This window comes from Mus caroli, unplaced genomic scaffold (assembly GCF_978045245.1).
Source record: "Mus caroli unplaced genomic scaffold, Mus_caroli_1 scaffold_1, whole genome shotgun sequence".
NCBI classification, from domain to species: Eukaryota; Metazoa; Chordata; class Mammalia; order Rodentia; family Muridae; genus Mus; species Mus caroli.
Genome location: NW_028227256.1, coordinates 84,337,632 through 84,365,415, shown reverse-complemented (window position 1 = coordinate 84,365,415; position 27,784 = coordinate 84,337,632). Strand labels below are relative to the sequence as shown.

At 46.4% G+C, this 27,784-nt stretch overlaps 2 protein-coding genes and 1 long non-coding RNA gene across 6 annotated transcripts in view; 1 reads left to right on the top strand and 2 right to left on the bottom strand.

Moving 5' to 3' along the window:
* The window catches only part of Dgkd (diacylglycerol kinase delta), an 89,210-nt gene extending 82,327 nt beyond the window's left edge, over positions 1–6,883 (bottom strand). For both annotated transcript variants that reach the window (XM_021157517.3, XM_021157525.3), the window contains exon 1: positions 6,713–6,883. In XM_021157517.3, the coding sequence (XP_021013176.1) occupies positions 6,713–6,868 (156 nt within the window). In that variant the 5' untranslated portion in view covers positions 6,869–6,883. The remainder of the gene's footprint in view (positions 1–6,712) is intronic.
* A 71-nt stretch (positions 6,884–6,954) lies between these two features.
* Positions 6,955–15,218, top strand: LOC147006081 (uncharacterized). Its single transcript, XR_015048431.1, has 3 exons — positions 6,955–7,281; positions 11,348–11,476; positions 15,173–15,218. It is a non-coding gene; the product is annotated as an uncharacterized LOC147006081 (long non-coding RNA).
* The window catches only part of Sag (S-antigen visual arrestin), a 39,193-nt gene continuing 26,409 nt past the window's right edge, over positions 15,001–27,784 (bottom strand). For 2 of the 3 annotated variants that reach the window (XM_085842911.1, XM_085842866.1), the window contains 5 exons: positions 27,100–27,237; positions 24,936–25,013; positions 22,172–22,195; positions 19,093–19,148; positions 15,001–15,228 (listed from right to left, as the gene is read on the bottom strand). In XM_085842911.1, coding sequence (XP_085699037.1) covers positions 15,179–15,228; positions 19,093–19,148; positions 22,172–22,195; positions 24,936–25,013; positions 27,100–27,237 — 346 coding nt within the window. In that variant the 3' untranslated portion in view covers positions 15,001–15,178. Of the gene's footprint in view, positions 15,229–16,048; positions 16,059–19,092; positions 19,149–22,171; positions 22,196–24,935; positions 25,014–27,099; positions 27,238–27,784 lie in introns of all 3 variants that reach the window. The other variant, XM_021160398.2, reaches the window with a different exon arrangement.

Here is a 27,784-nt window from a genome sequence, read left to right as displayed (position 1 = left end):
ATTCTATAACTTTAAAAAAAAAAAAAGGATAGTTTTACAGTTTACCTTTTTGACTTTCATGACATTATTGTGTTTAATTCTGTATGTTTTTTAAACCAAAGTCAGAGTTAATACTCACAGCCAAGAACCACCTGGTCTTTTTCACACACACCTGCACATTGCTCTTTATCCCTTCCAACAATTCTAACCTTTCACTTGAAATCATTTCCCTTTATATAAAGCAAACAAACAAACAATCCTTAAATGTCTCCTTCTTCAACACACTGTTTACTTGGGTGCATAGTACTTGGGGCTAGCTCATTGCTAGGGGATGGTTTTGCTTCATAAAGAATCCTTGGAGTCAGCTTCTTCCAGTACTTAAATTTCAACTGACTTCTGGGTCCTATGCTTTTTTGTTAAGAACACCACTATTAACCTCACTCGCCAGAGAGGTTTCTCTCTAACAATGATTTCTGATCACTACACCTTTCACCACTGCATATGGAGTGCCCTGTGTGTGCCTTTCATGTGGACAGTGCCTTCTATTGGCTACAGGATGGCCTCAATTAACAGTTACCCCTTCAAGTCCTGTTTCTGCTCAAGTCTGTCTCCTCTCATGACAGTCAAACATATGTCAGACCTTCTTCAGATGTTTCCCTTTTTAAAATTATATTTATATATTTGTTTTAAGTATATTTATATATTTATTTGGAGGGGGAAAGTTTGTGCTGTGATATGCATGTGGAGGTTAGAGGGCAACTTCCTAGAATTGGTTCTTTCCTTTCACAACGTGGGGCTTATTGAATTCAGGTTATTGGGCTTGGTGGCAAGCTCCCTTTTCCTCTTAGCTATCTCACCAGCCCCAGATATTTCTATATTTCATGTCCTTGTGTCTATTTCCTTTGTACTACAGTTTTACGTGAAGCACTCCACAACAAAAGTCAGCCCCCAGCCCCTTCAGTGTCAGCCCTACTATACCCTGTGCTAACATCCTGGACCTCTGGAACAAAGCCCTATAGCCTACAAGACTAAAAAGATGGAAAGTTTATTGTCACAGTGCAGAAAGCCAGGTCTGAAATGCAGGGATCAGTAGAGCTACCTCTCTTCTGCTGGTCCCACTGGCAATTCCAAGCTCCCTAGGCACTGTGGGGTTTATGGCTGTGACAGTATCCAGCTGTTTCTGTTTGTTTGTTTGTTTAAGGGGTTCCTTGTGTGGAAGTCAAGAGGACTGTCCTGTAGAAGTAGTTTAAGGGGTTCCTTGTGTGGAAGTCAGAGGACTGTCCTGTAGAAGAGTTTTTTGCTTCAACCTTTATGTGGGTTCTAGAGATCAAACAGGTTGCCAGGTTTACACAGCAAGTGCTTTATTTGCTGAGCCATCTTGCTGGCCCCAGTACCCAGCTGTTTATACATTACCTTTTCCTCTGAGTCTTTGGGTCCAAAGTTTCTCTTATAAAGACACCAGACATCAGAGTTCACCCTGAATTCAAGATCCTTAGCTAATTGCAAAGATTCTATAAGGTCATGTCTGAGGTTTGGGTCAGATCAGATTTGGGGAAGACACCATGCCCACTACAGACCCCAGTCCTAATTCCAAAGGCAAATGCAATTCCAATGTCACATTCACATTCATCAAGGGTCATGGTCCTCTCTGTAGCCTAGCCAGTGTCTCACATCAGACCCTGCCACTTAGCACTGCACTCACCAGTGTGGCTCAGTCTCTCTGCTCCCCTCTGACCTCTCTTCTCACACTTTGCCAAGGTCACTTCCTCAAGCAGTCCTTGGCAGCTCTCCCTGTGTTTAGGTGAGTCTCACCCTGATGTCCTCTCAAAGCACCCTGGTCTCATTAACATCACCTCTTCTTGTTAACCTCATGGCTGTCCTGCCTACGGGCTCCTGACTAGACTCCTGCCTAACCTCCCTGAAAGTTACTGCTGTTCAAGAAAACACCAAGTGCCTGGCATAACACTTAACATGTCAAGACCTGGAATCCTTGCTAAGATCAACCAAAACAGCTTGGGATGGCAGCTATCATTTTCTGGGTTTGAACCTTGCTGAGGATTCCATTGATGGGAGGCAGTTTCTCCATCTAAGTAGGGGTAACTGCTCTCGTAGGGACAGGACCCCTATTTATGTGATGTTATACATAGTAAAGTCTGTGGAAGACTTGAACATATATTTATAGGGGCTGCAAGGGTAGTTCAATGGTACAGCACTTGCCTAGCCCACATAAGGATCTGGCTTCATCTCTTATTTAGCACAGGAAAAAGAAAAAGAAGGGGGAAAAAAATCTTATGCCACTTCACACCTACTAGATCAGCCATAATAAAAAAGATGGTGAATATGACAAGGATGCAGAGACCTGGAGCTGCTCACACACTGAGGCCAGGACTTGTGAGACAGCCCAGCAGGTCCTCAAAATGTTCAACAGTGTTTCCATAAAGCTCAAAAATTTTAGCCGGGCGGTGGTGGCGCACGCCTTTAATCCCAGCACTTGGAAGGCAGAGGTAGGCGGATTTCCGATTTCCAGGCCAGCCTGGTCTACAAAGTGAGTTCCAGGACAGCCAGGGCTATACAGAGAAAAAAAATTTTTTTTACTCCTAGGTATGTGTGTGTGTCTGTGTCTGTGTATGTATGTATGTATGTATGTGTGTATATATGTATGAAAATGCGTCTATACAAACATGTAAACAAATACTCACAGGAGAGTTATTAGAAAGGCCAAAAAGCAGAAGTAATCCCATTAACTGATAAATGTACAAAATGAAGCCTATTTCTACAGCAGAATACTAATAAAAAGGAATGTGGTATTGACACACAATATAACTTGGAGGAATCCTGAAAATATACCGAATGTAAGTATAATGATACAGTATATATGTGAGTATTCCAATGAAACTCATCACTTTATAGGCTAATTTTTAAATTTAAATATGCTTAATGAAAAAAAAAAAACCACAAAAGACAGCATATTTAGTATCCAGTTCCAAAAACTAAACAACATGGGCAAGCACAGAGACAGAAATTACATGAGCAGTTGCCTAGGGTTGAGGGAGCTGAGAGGAACCAGTGATGAAAAGTTCTAAAATTGGCTGTGGTGACGCTTGCACAACTGTGAACATGCCAAAAGCCATCCAACTGTAGAGTCTTTGTTTTGTTTTCTAAAACCAGATCCTGTTAATATAGCCTAGGCTATTCCATACTCTCCTGCCTCATCCTCCACACCACCTGGGATTAGAAATACCACTATACCCAGGCAAACCACTGCTTACATGAGGAAATCAAATGACACGTGAACTATAGTCCCTTTTTTCTTTTATTTTTTCTTTTATTTTTTCTTTTATTTTTTCTTTTATTTTTTCTTTTATTTTTTCTTTTATTTTTTGAGACAGAGCCTTGTACCCTGGGCTAGTTTCCAAAGGCGACCCTAAACTCCTGATTCTTCTGCTCCTATCTCTGGCTGGGGTTACAGACATGCCCCATCACACTGGCTTCACACATGCTAGAGAAGCACTCTACCCACTGAGCTACTTTCCTAGCCATAGTTGTGTTTCATAAACCTGAGCTTTTCAAGTCTTTTTAAAACTTGAAGGCTGGGGATGTGGCTCAGCTGGTAGACAATTTATCTAGCATTGAGGCCCTGAATTCAATTTTCAGGATTGTAAAAACTAGGCATGGTAGGGGTATAGCATACACTCAGGAGGTAGGGCATATAGCATATACTCAGGAGGTAGGGCATATAGCATACACTCAGGAGGTAGGGCATATAGCATATACTCAGGAGGTAGGACATATAGCATATACTTAGGAGGTAGGATATATAGCATATACTCAGGAGGTAGGACAAAAGATCAAAAGGTCAAGGTCGTGCTCAGCTGCACTGCAAGTTCAAGGCCAGCCTGGACTACATGAAACCATTTCCCTCCAAACACTAAAATAAAAAATAAAACTTGATCCCTTTACTTACTTTCTGTTACTTTTCATTTCACAAAGGAAAAAAAAAAAAAACACTTTACATTTGACATCAAAAATATAAACATTTCTTCAGGGTGTGGTGGCTCATGACTTTTATTCCAACACTTGGGAGGTAGAGGCAGGCAGATCTCTGAGTTTGAGGCCGGCCTGGTTTATAAAATGAGTTCCAGGTCAGTTGAGACTACACAGAGAAATCCTGTCTCAAAAAAAGAAAACTTAAAAAGACAAAAAAAATACAAACATTTCTATACTCAAATAAAAAAAAAGTTAACTTTTAAAAAAACTTATAACAAAATTCTATCTTAAATAACAGCTTCAAAGAGTTACACTGCTCTTTTCTCAGATTTCAAAATACACTCCAAAGTGCTAATGCACACACTGCTCAGCGAACTAGCTGTCTCTCTTTCTACTACCCCAACTGTCATCATTGTGTACTGTTGTCAGAAAACACAAATAGAGCCATGTGGTTGCTGGGGGCAGTTTCAACTGCAAAGAATTCAAAGGGGGGTTGGGGAGACACCAATCAAACATGTCATAAATGGCCACCCCAGATCTGCTCCACACATCTAATTTTCAGGGGAGGCTTAGAGAAAACTTTCAGAACCCCTTGTGACCAGAAGTACATGAGCTTGGTGAGGTTTCTGTCTCTACAGGACCACCCTAGGGTCTTGGTTCTCAAAGCATGATTCCTGGACAACAGCAGCAACTTTGGGAGCCTGTTAAAAATATACTAAGGCCCCACCCAGTCCTTCTCAACCAGCATCAGACTTAATAGGATCCCCAGGGGATGTGTCTGCACTCTGAAATCTGAGGACCACTACCAATTCTCTCCTAAATTATGATGTCTAAAGGCTACAGTAGATTAATGTGTTTAAAGACCTGCCATACATCCAGCTCTGACCCATCCTCAGTCCTGTGTTTTCAAACTGCAGAGGGGGTGACCCTTACAGGCAGGATTCCCAGGCAAAGGATTAGTATATATGGAGCAGCAGCTCTCCCCCGCTCCCCCGCCCCAAGAGCTCTGACAGATGGGACTCCTCTGACCCAGTTTCTGGAGGGGCCCACTGGCCCTGGAGTCTGATGTGGTCTTCTCCCTTTGACCTTTTCCCCCACCCCTGGGTGGTAGCAGTGGCTTCCTGCTGATTGCCTCATCTCTGAACTGCCTCAATGCAGCTTCCTCTCTGTTCTTCAGCACCTGTGTCACAGCGCCCCTGCACTAAGCTCCTCTGGTCAAACACTAAGAGTGGGTTCTGATCACACACCATTTGGAACTTAGCATTATATGCCACACACATATTACCAGGAAATTTTTGTGAATGGTCTCTCTGCTACAAAGGGGAGTTATTGCACACAGTAAACTTATTTCCCACTTCTTAACAAGCTCTAGCAACCCAGAAGAAAAATCAGCCTTGAGCTATCTGTACAGCAGATGTGAATGTATTCAGAACACAAGTCCTCGGGTGTATTTTTAACACCACAACTGTCACTCCCACCAACAACAACAACCAGAACAGCTGGTATAGCAGCTATTGTTTTTGTCCAGAGGAAAGGCAGGGAGACACCTCCTGACCAATAAAACTCTGGACTCAATGTAATCTCGGAGGAGTCCACCGTCCCCACCGCGATCCTGGCCTTCACTCGCCATTCCCCTCAGTCACAGGGTCTGATCTGCCTCACACCACTACCTATCTTAAGGTCCAAGCACTAGGAAAGGGCATTCCCATTAGTATCAAGGCTCCTTAAACTTGTTCCTGGGGCTGTAACTGTTATAGCTAGAATAACACAGGTGTTAGGTCCCGTGTGCTGAATGACTTGGGTTCCACACAACAAATGGACCACGTCAGCACCTAAATGACACCCCAATCCCCAACCCCGGGCAAGTAACAGAGGCTGGCAGATGATAAAGCAAGAAATGGTTTTTCCAGTAAAGGGTAACTAACTGGCCTGGGAGGAAAAGCGCACTGCAGCAGGATGAGCAAGCCCGTGCCAACCGGAACTGCCAGGGCTGCCCCACGGTGGCAACCTGCTAGCCACCACCTGTCCAGCCACCTGCCTGAGGAAGCCCTTCCAACAAGGAGGGTTCACCTGGGCAAGAAACCATACGCAGTTCTCAAGAGGAACCAGAAAGGGAAAGCAAAGGGTGCAACTTTATTCTTAGGGAAAGACAACAAAAAGACATGTGTCTCTGTGCGTGCACTGCATCCCGAGCGGCTGGAGTTCTCCACGGAGAGAGTTCTGTGCCCAGCGGGTGAGGAGTCCCGGCTTTCCCAAGGAGGGAGGAGGGTGAAAGGGAGGAAGGGAGGGAGGGAGAGAGGGAGAAGCGGCCACTACACGCGCATCCCTTCCCTTTCGGGACATAGGGGTGAGGACCCCGCAGCGGGCTGGGCAGTGGAGGGTGAGCCTGACACAGGTGAGTACGGGAAGCTGCACCCGGTGCTGAGACCTACAGACCCCCAGGCCTCGGGGAGCACGCGCCTGCGGCCCCCGCAGCGGTCCCCGCAGCGGCCCCAGCAGCACGCCGGGCCTCGGTCTCCTCAGCGGCGGCGCCCACCTGCGCCCAGTCCCCGCAGACCCGTCCCCGCGGCCCCGTCCTCGCGGCCCGGTCCCCGCGGTCCGTTAAGCCGCGGCGCGCTCGGCCCCGTAGCAGCGACCGCAGGACCTCGGGCCCGGCAGGGCCTGGGCGGCCGCTTGCACACGGTCACGGGCCTCGACAGGGACCGCGGCGTGAGGGGCGCGCGCCCGGCCGACGCCGCGGGCTCACCTTCTGCCGGATCTGGCCCGACGTGGACACCTTACGGATAAGCTTCTGCGGGGAGCCCGGCTCAGCCTCGGGTTCGCTGTCGGACGACTCCTCAGGCGGCGGCGGCGGAGGTGGCTGAGGCGGACCCGGCGGAGGGGCGCCCGCCGCCGCCGCCATGCTGCCCGGCCAGCGCGCGCGCCGCGGGGGGGCGGGGCGGGGCGGGGATGGGATGGGCCCAGCGCCTGGGGCGGAGCCTGGGCGGGGCGGGGCCTAGAGGCCGGCCGCCCTACCCCACCGCGCCCCCATAGGCAGTGGGCGCAGACGTAGGCTTGCCCGGCCCTTGTTGGGTTGTTTTGGCCTGACCCATCTCATTCCTTCTGATGTCTTCTGTCGTTTTCTTCTTGGAACACAATTTCTAGTTTTTGTCTCTGAGTACACTTTTTTATCACTCATACCCGAGTGTAAGTGATCTCTAGGAGGCCGCTGGACTATGTTGGTGAAACAGTTTGCCGAGTGCGTGCAAGTACACCCGGAGGGAGAGAAGACAGAACTTCTGTTAAGGCCGCCACTGTTAAGGAAAGATGGAGAAAGTAAGCCGGACTTGCCCCTAACGGGGAACCGTGTTGTAGGCAGAGGCTAGATCTGTGCAAAGGCCCAGAGGCAAAAAGAAAAAAGAAAGGAAGGAAGGGATTTAGAGGGGTTTAGAGAGAGGAAAATAGGACTAGGACAGGAACCGGAGAGCTTTGGGATCAAGTGAGGCTTTGAGGACCAGATAAGGGATTGGCCTTTTCTGCTGAGACCTGAGGGCAGCAAGAAACCCGGTTGGGGTTGGGGGAGTAAATAGGTAGATAAGCTGAGCCTGGCTGGGTCACAAAGCGGGGGATCTATGAAGTATTAAGGCAAATTGCCACTCAGAATTTCTGGGTGGGGCTGAGAGTTAGAGAAGGGAACTGAGATTCAGAAGGGAGGGATAGGGTACTAGAGAGACATAGAGAGCAGAATGAACTCCGAGCCAAAGGAGGACCCTATGCAGTTAGAAAAGGAGTGGCTTCAGTTTGGAGTTTTGGTTTTGTTGTTGTTGTTGTTTTGTTTTGGCATATTGAAATGGAAAAGGACTTGGGGCCAACCAGGACAATGTGCTACCTTCCTACTGTGCTCTGCTGTAAGAGGCAAGTCAGCGGAGGACTGCCTAGCTATCCCTTCACCCTTTCAGAGGCTGCTGCTGGAGACCAGGGACCTCTGTCTTGCCCACCAATCAGCAAGCTTTGGGCCTCTGGACAACTGGACAACTCTTACTAGTGGCAATACAAGTCAGATACCACCAGGAACCACAGGAGGTTCCTAATCCGGCACAATGAGGAGGCCAGGATACTGACCTCCCAGCCAGTACAGAGGATGACTTTTGTGAAAAAGATCTGAGACCCCCTGGGTGAACCAGGACACACTCCACCTATGCTGTAGCCACTGGCTACATACAAGTACTTATATTTAAATTCCTATTAACTAGTACCAGCCTAGGCTAAAGAATGACAGAAAAGAAAAAAAGAGAAGAGAAGAGAAGAAAAGAGAAGAAAAGAGAAGAAAAGAGAAGAAAAGTAAAAGAACCAAGCTGGGCAGTGGTGGTGCATGCTTTTAATCCCATGCCTTTAATCCCAGAGCCAAAGCCAGCAGATCTATGAGTTCAAGGCCAGCCTGGTCTACAGACTTAGTTCCAGGACAGCCAGGGCTACACAGAGGAGACCCTGTCTCAAAGAAAACAAAAGCAACAAAATTTTAGTTCCTCAGTGACACTAGTCAACATTTGCAGCACTGAATAGCCTCGTATGGCTTGGCAGCTACCATAGTGTATGTACTTCTAACACAGGCAGATTCTATAGCACTTGATAGTGACAGCTGCCCATACAGAGCTCCTGTGCATGCAGGATGAAACACACAGCCCTCAGCCATACCCCACGAACCAAAAGGAAATGGAGCCCCTGCCATGGAAGTCTCAGGATGCTAGGGAGGCAGGATGTGAACTCAGACCAACTGATTTCCTCCGTCTGGGTAGTGCAGGGTTGTTCTCCCAGGAAGTCAAGGCCTGGGGGAAGTTCATAAGTAGAGCATGGGCAGAGAGGCAGGAGAGTATGTGGCCGAAGGAAGTTTCCCATGAATCAGTACTGAAGTCTTGACCTCTAGGCCCTCAGAATGTGACAGTATCTGTAGAGTGGGTCTTTAAAAGGCAATTGTGGGGCCGGTGAGAAGGCTCAGCAAGGAAAGGTGCTCACTCTCAAGGCCGATGACTTGAGCTCAATCCCTACAACACATATGGTGGAAATGAAAACAAAGCAAAAACAAGTCGTCCTCTGAACCACATACCTGTGCATAGCACACATGCCCATTCACACGCACTAAGTAAAATTTTCAATTGTAAAAAGTATTGGCCAGGCACATGCCTTTAATCCCAGCACTTGGGAGGCAGAGTCAGGTGGATTTCTGCGTTCAAGGGCAGCCTGGTCTACAGAGTGAGCTCCAGGATAGACAGGGCTACACAGAAGAAACCGTGTCTCAAAAAAAAACAAAACAAAAGTATTTAACAAAACAAAACAAAACAAAAAGGACAGTATATAAAAAGAAAATTAGGAAAAAATAAACAAATAAAAAGCAAAGCCAGCTCTGATGGCAAAGGCACGGTGAGCCATCCCTGAGGGTGTGAGATCATGTGAGATCATGAGATTGGCAGAGCTGGCCCCGCTCCTCACAGGCTGCAGCCCTTGGGAGAGTGGCTCCCACACTTTGATTGGGCAGCACAGTGGAGTGGGCTCTGGTGGCGTGAGTGCAGTGAGCTGGCCTGAGGGCCTGGGAGCAGGAGTATGTGCCCTAGCTGGAGCAGTGCAGGAGAGCTGGCCCTGGTTGTGTGGATAAGGGAGAGCAGGTGGCGGGCTGACCAGCTCAGCTACCAGCCAGGCCCAGATCCAGGGTTCTGAATTGACCCACCCCAAAACCTATATCATCTACAAATGATTGGGACGTGTGAAATCGCCAGTCCTGGTGTTCCAAAGCTGCAAGATCACCATGACACAGAACAACGACAGGATAACCAAGAGGAGGATCCAATATTGATAGTATCCCAGAAGCCAGAGATCTCGAAGCAGACCCATAGTGACTCATTGCAATGAACATTTGCAAGTGAACAAGTGTTGACAGAGGGACATACTCTGGGACACACTGTGACGTACTACAGCTTTCCACAAAGAGATGTTTTCTGTGTTTTGATTTTGTTGTTATTTGTTTGTACGTGTTTTATTGGGGGAGGGAGTTGGTGGTTGCAAGCAAAGGGCTACATAAAGGGACAGGAACCTGGAGATGAGTGGGGCTGCAGTGCATAATGTGAAACTCACAAAGAATTAATAAAAAGTTAAACATAGGGGCTGGAGAGATGGCCCAGCGGGTAAGAGCACTGACTGTTCTTCCAGAGGTCCTGAGTTCAAATCCCAGCATCCGCATGGTGGCTCACAATCATCTGTAATGAGATCTGACCGTAATGAGAACCTCTTCTGGTATGTCTGAAGACAGCTACAGTGTACTGACATATAATAATAAATAAACCTAAAAAGAATGTATATCCTTTTTTAAAAGTTAAAAATAAATATTTAAAAAGGAAACTGTATAAAAAGAAAAAAAGGAATAAAACAAAAAAGAAAACTATGTTAAGATGAGGTCATTAATGCCAGGCAGGAAGCTGGGCCAGGAGGGTCACAAGTTTGAGGTCATCCTGGACTGTTAGCTAGACCCTATCCCAACTGAAAGAAGGAAGACAAAGAGGAGAAGTGGAAGGAATGCAGAGCTCCTCAAGCACCTGGATTGAGAATTATACCCTGGGTTAAAAACGGATTAGAGGCAGGGAAGGCATTAAAAAGAGCTTGTAACCGCTCTAGGCAATGCTGACCCGGCTAGGTCTAATGTCACAGATAGTCTTAGAGATAGGGATGATAACTGGAGACAAAGCAGAAGGAAGAAGATGACCAACTGCTGCTCATAGTGCAAAAGGGAAGTGAGACTCTGGATGCCCTTCCATGAGGGGCTTCTTCTGGGGAGAGTGTCATCAGCAAAAGCACCAAGACATGAGGAAGAAATAAATAGGTTTGGCTTGAGGAGTCACGTGTGTTTGCTGCTGGAGGCTCAGGGTACATCTGAACTCTGGAGTTTATGGTTTTGAGTAAGAACCATGACAGCAATGGCAGTTAGCAGGGAGAAACTGTGGACAGATGGGAGGACAGACAGATAGCTGCAATTAGAAAGAAGCCCTGGAGATTTTCACAACCAAAGAGCCTAAGGAGACAGGATGACTGTATGTCACATGGATCCCAGACATGATCTTGGAACAGGAAAGGCCATTGGGTAAGGAAATCCGAACAGAGTATGTGTTTAGTTTAATAATAATGTGCCAATGCCACTTCACTTGGTGCAGCCACTGTATTGCACTGATGATGTAAGATATTAATAATAGGGGAAACAGTGTGGGTGCTTCAGTGCTCAGTTTTCTGTAATCCTAAAACTATTTGAAATAAAATGTGCTTGGGAGAAGGGTATTCACCTTAAAAATAAGTACATTAGACTCTGAAGACAGACCTAACTTGAACATGATTATTTTTTTTTCTTTTTTGACACATGAAGAAGTCCTTTTGTTCCCTGGTAAATGCACAGTGTGGTTCCCTTGGAGATCTCAGGAAGGGCTGAGCCATCAACTCCCCCAAGACCAGCTGGCTAGGAAGAACGCATTCCCTCCGGTGCCTCTCTCCCTGCGTGAGTCAGACAATGAATCATGTCTAATGATGCGCTGCTGCGCCCTGAGTTTACCCCACCTGGAGGGCACACCAAGGTGGCAGTAATAACACACCTCACATCCAACCTCATCTGTCTCAGGGACACGCAAGGAAGAGGACCGATCTTGTCAGAAAGAACCTCCTGGCATGAATGTTTCCACCTGAAAACCTGGGATGACCCTCATTCTCCGTTAAGCAGGACAGCTTCTCACTGCACGTGACAGAGAGATTCCCTGGCTCCCAGGGCATTTGTAACAACCAAAAGAAAGAACACACACACACACACACCTCCAGATGTGCATGACTTCCCACCCCTACATGCCCCGCCCCACCCTGCAACCTGTTAACTATCCAGCCTATGAAATGAATGGGAAAGCAGGCAGTAAAACATGTCTAAGGAGCAGGACACCCAACAGCTCTGAAAGGAGTCTCTGTGTGGGGGAAAAAAAATGGCAGAGAAGTAGATTCACACAGGAGAAGAGGGAAGACTGGAGAGACTCAAACTGGATAGGGACTACACTATAGTAAGCACTTGTCTGCAATATTGTACTACAATTGCTTTGTGAAAGGAGACCACTTCTTAATGTATGTCCCATGAGAGCTCTGTTATATCTCACAACTACATGTGAAGGGCAATTGTGTCAGTAACATTTTCAAAGAACTAAAGGGCAGCCACTGTTTAATCATAAACACTCTCCTATCCTCTCTGACCCTCTACACTCCCCTATCTAATCTCTCTGAACTGCAGTTTCTCACCAAACAAATGGGTGGTGGTATCAGCTGTTGGAGCAACTGGGTGTCATGCGTGACGTGCCCAGCATAAGGCAGGCATTTAATAAATGGCAGAATTCGTGCTTTTCCAGCCTATGGTTGCTGGATGCAGAACTTTGTCCCAGATGCTTCCCCTGGGCTGGTGAGGTGGCTCAGTTAGCACTGACTGCCAAGCTTGACAACCTGAGTTGGATCCTCAGGACCCCAGAGAGAAGGGATTCCTGAAAATTGTCCTGACTTCCACATACATATGACAAGTGTACATCTATACATACACACTTAAATACACACATAAATGTGATTCTAAAACAAACAAACAAAAAGCCCAAAAACTGTGTCTTAGGGCTGACCAGATGATGCAATGGGTAAGAGTGCTTGCCATCAAGTTCTTCCAACTTTGTCCCAAATGCTCCTTTGTGCAACACATTCAACTCCTTGTACATTTTTTTTTTTTGGTTTTGTTTGGGTTTTGTTTTGTTTTGTTTTCTACATCGTACATATCCCCAAAACTCAGCCACACTTTCGACCTGCTCTCAGACGTCCTGTCTTCTGAGGTTTCTGCATGCCAGCAAAGAAACATATGTGCAGGCTGAGCAGAGCCAGTCACACCCACATACATACAGAGCAGAGCTAGTAACACATGCATACAGCAGAACCAGTAAAACACACACACACACACACACACACACACTAGCAGTCTTGCTGGGACAGCTGGCTGCTTGTTTCCTGCCCCCACTCCCTCTGCAGCTGCAGTATATAAACAACCCAGCACCTGGAGGCCTGTTTTGGATGTTTTAGCACAGAAATAACTTGGAGGGCAAGGGCTGTTCTGACCTCTAGTCTCCAGAGCTCAGGCTTTGGCCCTTCCCTCCTGGCTCTCTCACCCACACTGCTCCAAAGGTCGGGCCTATTAATGTCCACTCTGACTTAGGATGTCCTGGGGTCAAGCAATGCAGGAACCAACAGGATGGTTCTCTCACCAGGAGCTACAAGGCAGAGTCCCAGCCTCCTTGGCTGGCAGGCAGCTCCACCCACCAGGAGCTAACCAGTGCAGATTGCCTGTCAAAAGGCAGGAGAAAGAGATCATGAGGAAGTACCATGTGGGCTCCCCCAAAAGCATGCCATCCCTTTGCCTGGGCACTATGACAATGCCCTACCCCCTGCCCCCAGATGGTGGGAGAAGAAAGATAAACTGTGTCTGTGTCCACCCCCACCAACCCACAATTTTCTACCTATATTACCATTTTCATTGCTTCAGAAATGAGTTCTCACCTCTCCCAGTACTAGGAAACCCAAAAGTCAGCACACAGGTCCACCAAGACTTGCTTTGTCTGTGTGGCACCCAGTGTAAGGATCCCAGCTATGCCTGCACACCAAAATCCCAAGCACCATGGCACACACCAGCCTGAACGTTCACTGTTAACTTGGGTGGCTTTTAGAATCTACGAAGGCATTTATTTCTAAGGAGGTTTAACCAAGGGAAGGGGGTTTACCCTGAAACAATCAGGAGAAAGCAAGCTGGGCACCAGCATCCATTTCTCTCTGACCACAGCTGCAGCTTCTTCATGCTCCCCACATCACAATGGACTCTACTGCCTCAAACCATAAGCTAAAATAAAACCTTACTTCCTTAAGTTAATCTTGTTAGGTACTTGGTCACAACAGTTAGGAAAGTAATTAGTTACGCACACGTACACTCTACCATTGGTGAGTAGGCAGAACTATACAGAAATCTCCACTCTTCCTATCCACTCATTAAACATAAGTGAGAATCATCTATCCATCCCATCTTCCCACACCCTGATGCACACAGGTCCCTTCCATGGATGCCAAGAGAACTGTTTGGTACAATATAGAATTCTGGACACTATGGCTAGGAATGGCCTTCTAAATGACAGGCCTGAAAGAGCCCCTGTTGTGCCTCCTTCCCCTTCTCTGACCACAAGCATTCTCCACTCCTCCTCTCCGTAATAACAGTATGATCATGAATTCCATCTGTCTTGATAAACCTGTTCCCAGGTCTGGCCACTGTTGGCCATGAGATTCTGGTCCACCAAGCCGATGCTAGGCTACTCAAATTTTCTCTTCCCAGAAGTGCTACCCAGAACCCAGACAGCAGTGGCTAGGTACAGAATGGCTTTCTGAGTGCCAGTCCAAGCTTCTGAGCTGAGTTCCCAGGACCTTCATAGCTTCTACCCACATTGAGTACGGCAGCCCAGGTTCTTCCTCAGTTTAGTTCAGGGTTTTTTTGGGGTTTTTTTTTGTTTTTTGGGGTTTTTTTGATACTCCAGGGACAGACCCCCCTTTTCTGTTCTGCCCACTTTTATTAACCAAATCTGGTTTGTTACTTGTGTCAAATAGAAAAAACTTGATCAGCAATGGAAAGCTTGAGGAGGGATTAGACCCCAAAGTAGAGTCATGAGGGGATTTTTGTCTATACTTGTTGTCTGCTCTAGTAACTCAGGAACCTCTGAAAGGGCCCTGGAGCTAGGAGTGGTCCCAAGTGTATCCAGAGAAGCATGGCTGAGAAGCCCTGATGTCCCCCCACACACACACCTCCAAAACACGAGATCACAGTAGCACTGAGTTACTCTGTGAAAGGCTGCCCTTTCTTCTAAATGTTGCTCCTCACTCTCAGGCTCCAGAGACCCTAAAGGCATCAGGCTCTGTGTAAGTGACAACAGCCCAGTGCCCCAGCCATACAACCTGACACATGATACGAGGACCCCGAGACTTTATTTCTGGGAGGAATGCTCATGCTTTGATATCTAGCATAACTTTGAAAGGCTACCGGGGGCTTCCCTCAAGGCACCCGGAACTACAAGCAGTTTCTAGGCATCTAGGCTAAGTCTTCACTCATCCTGGCCCGCATCCTCATCTCTCTTCCCTTCTGTGTTCTCTCCAGTATCTTTCAGATTTTGGCGAGCAAACTCTTCAAAAACCAAATTTTCATCCTGAACACTAGAAGAAAACAGACAACATGTTAATCAGTGCTTACTCTCAGAAGCTGAGGATAAAATCCTAAAAAAACAAGACCACTGATCTTTCTGTAGAACCAATCCAAGATGAATGTGTTCGGCCCTCAGGATGGAAGAGGGACCGTTGTTATTCCCTGGATGGGAGAGGGACTGTGTCATTCCCTGGATGGAAGAGGGACCATGTCATTCCCTGGATGGAAGAAGGGCCATGCCTTTTTCTTCAGGGCTTTTTAGAGGTTTTGTTTTCTTTCAGGTTTTTTTGTTTTGGTTTTGTTTTTTGTTTTAATTATTTATTTATTTATTTTGGTTTTTTGAGACAGGGTTTCTCTGTGTAGCCCTGGCTGTCCTGGAACTCACTTTGTAGACCAGGCTGGCCTCGAACTCAGAAATCCGCCTGCCTCTGCCTCCCAAGTGCTGGGATTAAAGGCATGCACCACCGCCCTCAGTTTTTTCTTTTTGTTTTTGTGACAGAGTCTCATTCTGTAGCCCAGGCTGGCTTTGAAGTTGCAGTGATTCTCCTGCCTCTGCCTCCCATGTGCTTGGATTAAAGGTAACCCAACACTCCTAGCCAAGACTGTACTTAAAAGCTCTTTAACAAATAAACACAAGGGAAAAGGTAACAGAACCCACAGAACAAAAGACACATCCAACATAGCTATGTGTGCACACATCTTACATTCTTAGGAGCAAAGAGACACAAGGACTCCACACAGACATTCTGACAGGAGTTTGTATGGGGACGGGGGCAGGGGGGGGGGGTCACAAAACACAGGAAACCCCAGAGAAGCTTCCAGATGACGTACCTTTCTTTTGCTGTAAGCCCAGAAAAGGAAAGAGAATAGAGAGGGGAAGATCAGTTATTATTTATTTATTTCATGTATGTGTGAGTACACTGCAGCTGTACTTCACACACACCAGAAGAGGGCATTGGATTCTATTACAGATGGTTGTGAACCACCGTGCGGTTGCTGGGAATTGAACTCAGGACCTCTGGAAGAGCAGTCAGTGCTCTTAACCACTGAGCCATCTCTCCAGCCCCAATTAACCTTTTTTTAAAAGATCTTTGTATTATTATGTCTAAGTACACTGTATCTATCTTCAGACACACCAGAAGAGGGTGTCAGATCTTATTACAGATGGTTGTGAGCCACCATATGGTTGCTGGGATTTGAACTCAGGACCTTCAAAAGAGCAGTCAGTGCTTTTACCTGCTGAGCCATTTCACCAGCCCCCCAATTAATTTTTTAAATGAGGCTTTTGTATCCCATGTTAACCTCAAACTCAGTTTATAGCTGAGAATGACCTTTGAACTTCGGTCCTCTCAATCTTTTTTTTTTTATATAAATTTTTGGGACAGGTTTTGAACTTACAATGTTCCTGCTCAACCCTTCGGTAGCTGAAATATCAAGCCTGGGCCACCATGACTCTATCTCAAAATAACAAAAAGAAGGCTGGAGAGATAGCTCAGTGGTAGAGCACTTGCCTGGACATTCTAGGCTTAGATTCAACCCTCATTACGATGAAATTTTAAGATAAAATAAAACTTCTCCTCACAAAGGATACCCTAGAATTTTATTCTGCTGAGTAGAGGAACCTGGAGCCTAAAGAGGTAGACCACAAGAATGGCAACCCACAACTGAAAGGAACAATAAAAGCCAGGCAGCATTATACAGCAAATACTGGGAACAGATTGCCTGGGTCCTGGTTCCCAGGGGCCCTAAGTAATGACTGCACTCTCTGCCCAGAAGCTAACCAGCCAAGCCTCAGGGCCCCAGGAAGCAGACCGGTAAGATGGAAGGCAGAGAGCACAGTCACTCACAAATCTTAGGAAATCAGAGTTTTGCAGCCATGAGTGATTTGTGCTAACTCTTGATCGCTGAAATGCCTCATTATTAGGATTTTATGTTTATTTTTATTTTACATGTATTAATGTTTTGCCTGTAGGTCAGTCTGTGCACCAGTGTATGAAGTACCCACAGTGGTCAGAAGAGGGTATCGGATCCCCTGAAACTGGGGTTACAGATAGTTGTGAGCTGGCTATGTGGGTGCTAGGAATCCAGCCTGTCCGCTGCAAGATGGCTCTTAACCACTGAGCCATCTCTCAGTCCCAACTCTGAAATCTTAAGCATACACACACACACACACAAAATCACTGCTTCATCCAGACATGAGGAGTCGTCTAACCTAAGGTCCATAATGACTGAAAATACCCTGAGAAAGGAGAAAAACTCTACTTCTTCCAACGTAAGTCACCTCTACTGAAAATTCCAGAAAACAACCCAACATAAACCATGGCATCTCAGGGCACTGCATTTTCAATTTCTTTGAAGGGAATCAGAACATCTGAATCTCACACCATTAAAAAATTATTATTATTATTATTATTATTATTATTATTGACTGGGAATGAAGCTTAGTAGCAGAACACTTGCCTAACCTGTGAAATGCTGTGTTCATTCCTCGAAGAGAGAGATAAGGGAGGGGGGAGAAGGAAGGAAGGATGAAAGAAAGGAAGGAAGAAAGGTATTGAAGAGCTCCTTTCCAGACTGTGGGCCACTGGAGAGATGGCTCAGTGGTTAAGAACACTGACTGCTCTTCCAAAGGTCCTGAGTTCAAATCCTAGCAACCACGTGGTGACTTACAACCAATGTAATGAGATCTGATGCTCTCTTCTGGGGTGTCTGAAGGCAGCTACAGTGTACTTACATATAGTAAATAATTCTTTAAAATAAAAAAAAAAAAAAGAGAGACTGCTTGCTGCTTTGCCAGGTGGTGGTGGCTCACACCTTTAATCCCAGCACTGTGAGGCAGAGGCAGGTAGATCTCCTGGCTCAAGGGCAGCCTGGTCTACATAGAGAGTTCCAGGCCAGCTAGGCCTGTCTCAAAAAATAAAGAAAAAAATAAAATAAAAGACCTCTTGAATCTATGTTTTCCTGGATTCCCATCCTGATTACTCCCAAATAACTGCGAAAACTAGCATTTAGTGAGATGGATCTAAATGAGCAAAACATATGACTAGACTAGCATGTGGCAAAGTCCACTGAGGGGTCTAATCTAAAATATTTGGTAAAGATACTTTGAGAAATTATTTTCTAATTTGCTATTATAGCCTAAGTTCACCTCAAACTTGCCATCCTCCTGCCTCAGCCTGCCGAACACTGGGATTGCAGGCATTCCAGCACACCTACCTTCATTTAACTGTTTTTCTCGGAACCTCCTTGAGCTATGGCTCATACTACATCCCATTCACATCTTTGTTAGGGACAACAAGGTAGTCCCCATGTGTCACAGATATGTGCAATGATTGCTCCGTCTAACATCCACATGAGAGTCAGTGGACAGATCATCAAATAGACCGGAGGTGGTGGGAAACCAGGCTGACCTCTTAAGTGTTTTCTGTAATCTCATTGCTATCACTACTTTCAAAACTATGTAGCACCTTTTAATTGCCTGTTGACACTACAAAATGCGAGGCCTCCTGTTCCTACACAAAGCAGAGCCTCGGGCCCTTCAAATGATTTGTCCCTTACACCATCTCTAAATCTAAATTGAGACCTGTGGATAGCAGAGCTTATGCATTGACTGGGTCACTGATAAAAATCTCACTAGGTCATTCACACCCAACAGAGGGTAGGAGTGCTACACCCTTCACACACAGATAGAAGGTGGGCAGGCCCAGGACTGAGTAGGTGAGCCGGCTCTCTCTTCTAGGCTGATCTGGTGGTCACCCTGTGGATGACACCATGCTCAGACAGATAGTCAAGGAAAGCCAGAGATAAATTAGTGCCTAATAAATCTGCCAGAGGTAAATGGATGAGAGGCATCCTAGACAATGGCAGTGACTGACCTGGATCCTCAGGCTGCGGGTGCATGAGGCGGAACGGCACCTCGGTAGCCACTTCACTAGAAAAAAGGAATAATACAGGCTGGTGAGTGTATAAACAGACACGTGTGCACGTGCTTACACACACACACACACACACACACACACACACACAGAGAGAGAGAGTTACAGATCACACAGCACAAAACCAGGGCTGCAGAGAATCTCCAAAAGATTCATTTAGTGAGATGCAAAAGAAAGCAGACTTCAGGAAGTGGTCAGGCAGGAATTTGAAACTTATTCCCTGGAATGTGGTCCAGGAACTTCATTCAGGCATGGCTGAGGCAGCCAGTGCTTCTAGCTCTCTGGATCCTAGCTGTAGTGATGTGACACAGTGGGAAGAGAAGAGGTGATATCCTACAAGAAGGCTGGTTACCAAAAAAATGATTCACGGAGATGGAGAGGTGGCTCAGTGGTTAGGAGCACCCGCTGCTCTTCCGGAGGATCCTTATGGTGGTTGAATATGCTTGACCCATGGGAAGTGGCACTATTAGGAGTGGTGGCCTTGTTGGAATAGGTGTGGCTTTCTTGGAGGAAGTGTGTCACTGTGGAGGTGGGCTTTGAGGGCTCCTCGTGCTCAAGCTCCATCCACTGTGAAAGAGAGACCCTCCTCCTGCTGCTGCTGCCTTTGGATCAAGATGTAGAAGCCTCCGCTCTTGGTGTGCCATGTCTGCCTGGGTGCTACCATGATGATAAAGGACTGAACCTCTGAACCTGTCAGCCAGCCCCAGTTAAATGTTGTCCTTTATAAGAGTTGCCTTGGTCATCGTGTCTGTTCACAGCAATAAACCCCAAACTAAGACAACCCTGGTTCAGTTTCCAGGACCCACGTCAGGCAGCTCACAACTGCCTGTGATTCCAGCTCCAGGGGATCTAACACCCGCTTCTGGACTTCACAAATGAGTGCATCTGTGTGCACACACCTTAAAACAAAATAAAATGAAATAAAAAAATAAAATAAAACTATTCACTGCAGCAAGGACACATTTGAATACATCTTAAATTTGTATGTGAGGGGCTGGATCGTTAAGAGCACTGGCTACTCTTCCTTAGGACCTGGCTTTGATTCCCAGCACCCACAAGAAGGTTCGCAAACCATCCATAACTCCAGTTCCATGGGTGCTAACACACTCTTTCTGTGGATACCAGGCACATAAGTAGTATGCAGACATGCCTGCAGGCAAATAATTAAAATAATTAAATAAAAATAACTTAAAATAATAATTGTTATAATAAGCAGAGAGTTCCTCTAGTAATGGAAACCAAACTGGAAGCACAGTGTCCCAGCCCTATTCATTTATTTATTTAATGTACTGTGAGTACACTGTAGCTGTCTTCAGACAGCACCAGAAGAGGGAGTCAGATCTCATTACAGATGGTTGTGAGCCACTATGTGGTTGCTGGGATTTGAACTCAGGACCTGCAGAAGAACAGTCAGTGCTCTTAACTGCTGAGCCATCTCTCCAGCCCCAGCACACCCCCCCCCCTTTTTTTTTTTTTTGGTTTTTGGTCTTTGGTTTTTCAAGACAGGGTTTCTCTGTGTAGCCCTGGCTGTCCTGGAACTCACTCTGTAGACCAGGCTGGCCTTGAACTCAGAAATTCGCCTGTCTCTGCCTCCCAAGTGCTGGGATTAAAGGCGTACGCCACCACGCCTGGCAGCACCTCCTTTTTATGCCTCCACAAACTCTCCCTGCTGTTGTCCATCACGTGCAGCAATCTCTGCACTCACTCAACAGAATCACAGAACATTTCTAAGCACTCAAAGCCAAACTATGCACCATGGCTGGATGCTCTGGAAGGGCATGGTTGTCAGACAGTCTGGAAAGCGGGACTACACTTCAGGACAGCACTCCATCAGGTAAAAACTAAAGCGGGCAGAATTAACCTCAACCTCTGCTGTAGGACATACGTTACTCTCTTTATACTTACGTTTCCACAAGGCTGGAAATGAATCTCTTAATCCCTCAAAACCACAATAATATTCTAAAAATCTCTGCGAGGCTGGTACAAGGACGGGCATACCCATCTCAAAGGAAAGGAAAGGAAAGGAAAGGAAAGGAAAGGAAAGGAAAGGAAAGGAAAGGAAAGGAAAGGTCAGAAAGATGAGCCAAAGGGAAATCCAGAGGAATTATGAACGGAAGTGAAGAGAGGGGATGAGATAACACACTATGCCCTGCATCCCAGGACCCCTGCAGCCTACCCAGCACTGACCTGCTTACAGTGACCCAGGTACAGGCCAGATCTAGATGAAATGTCAGGTAAAAAACCGAGGTGGGCAGTAAAAATATAGGCCAGAATGATTGAGCTCCACACCTGCAACATTCCAACTCCCCACATCACAAGAGATGCTAATCAGTCCAGTCTGCAGGGTAGGCCCAGGCGATAGAAGCAGATGATAAGAACCCAGGAAAAGAACTATGTCAGGTGAATGTCTGACATAGTTCCAAACTTCTTGATTCTTTGTCCGTGGTTCAAAACACACACTGTCACTAGTCATATGTACCAAAAGGTAGAAACAATTCAAGTGTCTGCTGGGAACTAAAGTTTCCAGAAAAAAAAAAAAAAACTACATCTTTGTTAAAAATTCTATAATGACTGATCAGAAATCCTGTGACTGTGGAGGGTGGGAATGTTGCAGCTCTGAAGACCAAGGTTTCATAGTATATCATTAGCCATTTATTGCCTACCCTTGTATTTGACCTGGCATCCTTATATCGTTTGGGAGATATACAAAGATACCCTAGCTTCCATCAGCCCCAAATCTAAAAATGCCACCAACCAAGACAGTACCTATAGCCGAGATTTCCCTACCCTGATATAGCCTGTCCACCTGATGTTCCCACCAATGTGTTTTTTAAAATACCTTGATTTATGATGTTCTTTGTTCTTTTATTATTAAAAACCTTCAGCAACTGTGTCATTACATTATCTTTGAGCACTGCTGCCCAGAAACTAGTCTTTACCAGTTTCTGTTTGGCAGCAGGCTCCGTATCCTCGGCTTGCAGGGAGCTGAGTGGAGAAGGGAGAGGACGACAAGGCTTACCTGGATGTGAGCTCTCCTAGAAAGCTAGAAAGCACAAAGCAGACAGTCATGGTAAGTCCCCAGGGCCCACACAACGTCAGACCCCCAAGGTTCAAAGGCAGGAAAGTCCCCAACCCAGCCTGGTAGGCATAGCCCTCACTCCCTAGCACAGATTCCCAAAGTCCTCTGGAGCACGGGGCCCTCAGTGTTCAGTTTCACTGCTACCTGCTGTAGGTTTCACCTCTTTCTCCCAAGGATTTCTTAAAAAGTGGATTCACTTAGAAGTGAACATAAACTACAACCAGAAATTTTCAGCCTCTCTATGGTGGCAGAGCATGCCTGAGGCCCCAGTCCCTCTCAAGAAGCAGAGGCAGTAGGAAGCTCTCTCAAAATACATTTAAAATCTTGAGAGATAAGAGATAGAAGAAGAGGGAGAGGGGGAGAGGGAGGGGGAGAGGGAGAGGGGGAGAGAGGGAAAGGGGGAGGGGGAGAGGGAGAGGGAGAGAGAGGGAGAGGGGAAGAGGGAGAAGGGGAGAGGGAGGAAGAGAGGGAAAGGGGGAGAGAGGGAGGGGGAGCTCCCAGTCACAGAGCAGAGGCCTCAGGGATGCACTGTCACAGCTGTCTCTCTTACACTGGTCTCAGGATCCCTGGTGGGGATGCACCCAGTCTCAGTGTCTTCAGTAGATGGTACTGAATTTGCATATGACCCCCACACACACCTTTCCCTAGATTCTGAGCCATCCCTACTTCATTTACGATGTCTTAGGGATAGTGGCCTGTACTGTCTAAGGAATAAACAAGGTGAGAAACCTGCACACATCCAGTTCAGAAACATTTTGTTGCTGTTTCTTGTTTTTAAGACAGGATCTCTCAATGTAGCTGTGGCTTGCATTGAACTAGAAACTTTTTTTCCCCCAAGTATTTTCAATTTGTCATTTGTTGAAATTGAAGATACAGTATTCAAAGATATGGAAAATCAACTGTATTGCACTCATTTATTTATTTATTATTTATATTTACTGTAAGATGAAGCTTTGCCCTGTTTTTAGATAATAGAGGGGAAAGGAAAGAAAAAATCTGATTTGAAAATACCAGGAGTATCCAGGACAGTCAGGGCTATATAGTGCGACTGTGTGTAAAAGAAAGAAAGAAAAAGAAAAAGCCAAGAGATATAAATACCACATTAACCAGATCCAAGCAAAGTTGGGCAACTCTCTCCCTACTTAAAAATAGGGACATGTATGGAGCCTCTCATGACCAGTCTAACACAGCCTGGTCAAGAGAAAAGGCCAGCAAGCACACTTGGGAATGGATAGGGAAAGGAAAATGGAGGAAAGGAAAATGGGAATTCAATTTCTTCTGTTTTGATTAAGTAAGGATACTGATTACACACACAACACAGAGAAAGAGAGAGAGAGAGAGAGAGAGAGAGAGAGAGAGAGAGAGAGAGAGAGAGAGAGAGAGAGAGAGAGAGAGAGAGGAGAGAGAGAGAGGAGAGAGAGAGAGAGAGAGAGAGAGAGAGAGAGAGAGAGAGAGAGAGAGAGAGAGAAATGGACTCTTGTGGCTGGAAAGATGGCTAAGAGCACAGACTATTCTTTTTCTGTTTTGTTTTCTGAGAGAAGGAGAGTCTCTCTCTCTCTAGCCCTGGATGGCTGGATGGCCTGGAACCTGAAATGTAGACCAGGCTGGCCTTGAACTCACAGAGATTTATCTGCCTCTGCCTCCCTAACACAGGGGCTGAAGTTATGCACTACATGTGCATTTACATACATGCAGGCATAATAGCTGTACACATAAAATAAAAGCTACAAAGTCCTTAAAAGGAAACCATTTCTTTAGAACTCTCAATAGCAGTAATTTTGTATGAAAAGGTAACCCCCTAATTCTCTGATTACATGTTAGGGAATGGAAGGAAGGAAGGAAGGAAGGAAGGAAGGAAGGAAGGAAGGAAGGAAGGAAGGAAAGAAAGAAGGAAGGAGGAGAAAAGTCTAAGATAGAAACAATCTTTTTTTTTTTTTTTTTAGTCCAGAATTTATAGCAATCCTCTTAACTAAATTTCCCAAGAAGCGGGATTCCCAAGCGTGTATATCAGCATACCGTACTTGAGTTTTTTGTTTTTTAAGACAGGGTCTTATGTAGCCCAGTCTGGCCTTAAACTTTCTAGCCAAGGATGACTTTGAACTTCTGAACTTCCTGTCTCTAGTTTGCAGTGTAGAATTACAGGCACATACCATGTCTGGTTTATTTGGTGCTAGGGATCAAAGGCAGGGCTTTTTGCCTGTTAGGCAAGCACTATACCAACTAAGCCCCAATTTAAAAAACAAACCCAAAGCCAGTGACAATGTATCACACTGCTTCTTAATCCTACCTCAGCCTCCCAAAGTGGTTCATGCCCCGACACTGAACCCAAATAAAGGAAGATTTACAGAGAGTTCATTAGGCAGCTACTGCTCTTTCTGAAATTTGAAAATTAAATTGATGTTATTCTTTTTTTTTATTTTTAACCCAGCAAGACAATTTACTTTTACAAAGGGGTTCTGGATGCCATTCTGGTCTGTCAGCCTCCACTGTGTGTACAGATGTACACTCACTTGCGCACAACGGTTCTCACGGTGCCCGCCTTTTGGTTTGCTTTTCCAGTATACATTGCCTCCAAACAAAACTGCAGAAGCTGACACACGGAACCATGCCAAACTCTACATAGGCATCAGTAGGCACCTCGGGCTTACTTTGCCATCCACCTGCCAGTCACTGAGAAGACAGAAATGGCGCACCCAACACTTACCCCGACACCGTGAGCTTCACCTTGATATGGTATGACACCAGGATCCCCATGACGGTCCGGTCGATGCCCTCCTTGATGCTACCCAATCAAAAAGGAGAGGGGTTATGAGAGCAGAGCCAGGGTGGGAACCATTCCTTCGCCTGCCAGGGCCATCATTCTGAAGATGGTGTCTCAGAACTGGAGAACTCCATGGATTACCCTCAAGTCTTAAAACTTCATCCATTAGAAAAAAAAAAAAAAAAAAAAAAAAAAAAAAAAAAACTTCATCCATTAATGGGGCTGGGGAGTGGGTTTTCTGCATCCTTCCCTAGGGTGCTCACACAGGGCACAGCATCTGTCCTCCTCGGAGCTCAGCCTCTGACCTAAATCACTCTCCTGTTTCCTCCCTTTCTCCTGTACTGCCCACCATGAGCTGCTGAGCCCTCAGGTTCTGAAGCCAGAGAGTTCAGCCCATTCAGGTTCCAACTTCAGCAAACAGTCTTTGAAATATCCTTTCAATGAAATGCCTTTGCCATCCCAGCTCTGCCCTGAGCCCCATGAGCACCAACCTTGCTGATGTCAAACCCACCCAGAAGGTCCTTCTCGTCTCTGCGCACCCCAACACCTCCAGCTGTAAAGCCTAGACTCAGCCAGGTAGCACTGGGCCCAGCTCTCCTGTGCTCTGCTCATAAGAAAGGCACAGAGACCCTTGCCTATCACTTGATCACAGGATCAGGCTTGTTCTGGATCGCACCCAAAAGCTCTGTGTGCCCAGCAACCAGCATGGCACCTGACACCAAGGGAAAGCCCACTCAAGTGGATGAACAAGGAGTGTGACACGTGACATTTTGTCACAGACTATCATCTCCTATGACCCAATGTGGAAGACTTACGTATCCTATGACGTCTCACAACAGGAATTATGGGATGGAAAATGACTGAAATCTATAAGCTACTGTGAACCCCAACAAAAATCTCAAAAGAGGACCCTGAAGGCACGGAGAACTGTGTCCAGCCCGAGGCCTTCTGTTGGATCATGTGCTCTAAGACTACAGCACTCCCCAAAGAGTATCATCATCTGGTGGGAGGACGGAGGCATGACCTGAGGCCATGCTCTTGCTGGAATTGGCCTGTAAGCTTGTGCTATATGGAAGACCCAAACACAGGGAACAGAACATGTCTGAGACTTCAAGGGTTCGCACCACCATATTCCTGAGCGGGAGAGCCAGGGTAGAGTGGACTTGCTTAACAATTAACTCTTTGCAGAAGGGTATGCCATTGGCATCAGTTCATTTGCCCCTTTAAATTGATGTAGCGCATCAATTTTCATTCCCTGGAATTTCTCGAACATGCTTTAGAATCTAACACAGGCAGTTGTCAAATGATCCTCAGAAAACCCCTTGATTCTAACCTTCATTCTGCCAAATATTCACTGTCCCCACTACTAGCCTCACCGAATGTAAGCTACAGGTCTGTCTGGGGGGGTCAGGTCACTCCCCCTCTTCTTTCGTTGGGCATCACCTCTGAGGGGAACCTACTGGGGCCAGGAAGGAGCACCCTGCACATCCTATGGGAGAGGGCAGTACATAGGCTGCAAGCCTGGGTCTTGGCTCCTGCCTCACACCATCAGCGGTTAGTAGCTTACAATCTTGCGGCAAACAAGGCCTAGAAAAGTAGCTAGCAACTGGCTTCGCTGCGGAGATTATCCCCCTATAGCCTTTGCCTAAATCAATCTAGCAGTTCTCCAACAGAATAGGCAGGTCAGCTCCTCTTTTCAACAAAGTCTGGTACGTATCCGTAGGCAGTGGGTCTTTCCAGATGGAAACTGAATGAATGGAAATAGCCAAATACAAAAACCCAGTTTATGTGTTCAGGCACCATACTTGACATACATTGTTCCAATTAGTCTTCATCACTAGCATGCGACATTGGAATTTGCTATTATTCCCACTTTACAGACCAGAAAACTAAGGTTCTCAGAGAGCTCAAGGAACTTAGCCGTGGCCACCCAGAGGGCAGGCAGTGACACTGTGGTTGGTATAAGGCTATGCCCAGAGCCAGCCTGGGCAACCATAACATCATGCATGCCACAGTGGAGCATTACTGATATGCCTGCTGTGAGCCTCTGGGGAAGCCCAATACCAGCCCTGCACGGTGACCCATTCACAGAGCATCCAGGACTTACATGGTACTGGAGGCCAGGTTTGTGTCCTCATGCTTGATCTTCCCATCCAGCGCGATGCCTCTTCTTTCTCTGTTGTTAGCCAGTAGGGGCACCAGCACCAGTGTCTTGGTCAAAGTGCTGTTTGGCTGCACTTTTTCTCTTGAGGAAGAATCATAGAGAGTTTTATGGCTGTGATGGTCACAATTAATACCTTGTCCTGGCCACCATTAACATCTCAAGATCCTACCTGCCATGAGCATTTTTAGAGTCAAAGTTTCCCTTACCAAACCGACATGCTGTTAGTCCTGAGCCTGGGGGACAGCAAGACTATGACATTTCAGGGCTGGAGAGATGGCTCAGTTGGTAAAACATGTGCCATAGAGTCCTGAGGGAAGCCTCAGGAATGCTACCATGTTCAGTGTGTCTGTAAACCACCACTGAAGAGCTAGAAGATAGATCCCTGGAGCTCATAGGCCTGCCAGTCTCGCTCAGTCATTGAGATCCAAATTCAGTAAGAGACTTTGTCTCAAAAATGTAAGGTGTAGAGATGGCTCAGTAGTTGAGAGTTCTTGACTCTCTTGAGAGGATCAGAATTCAGTTTCCTGCACCCACGTGGTAAATCACAGCCACCTGTAACTTTAGTTCCGAGGGATCAAATGCCTCCTCCTGGCCTCCAGAGGCACCAGGCACAAACAGAACACACACA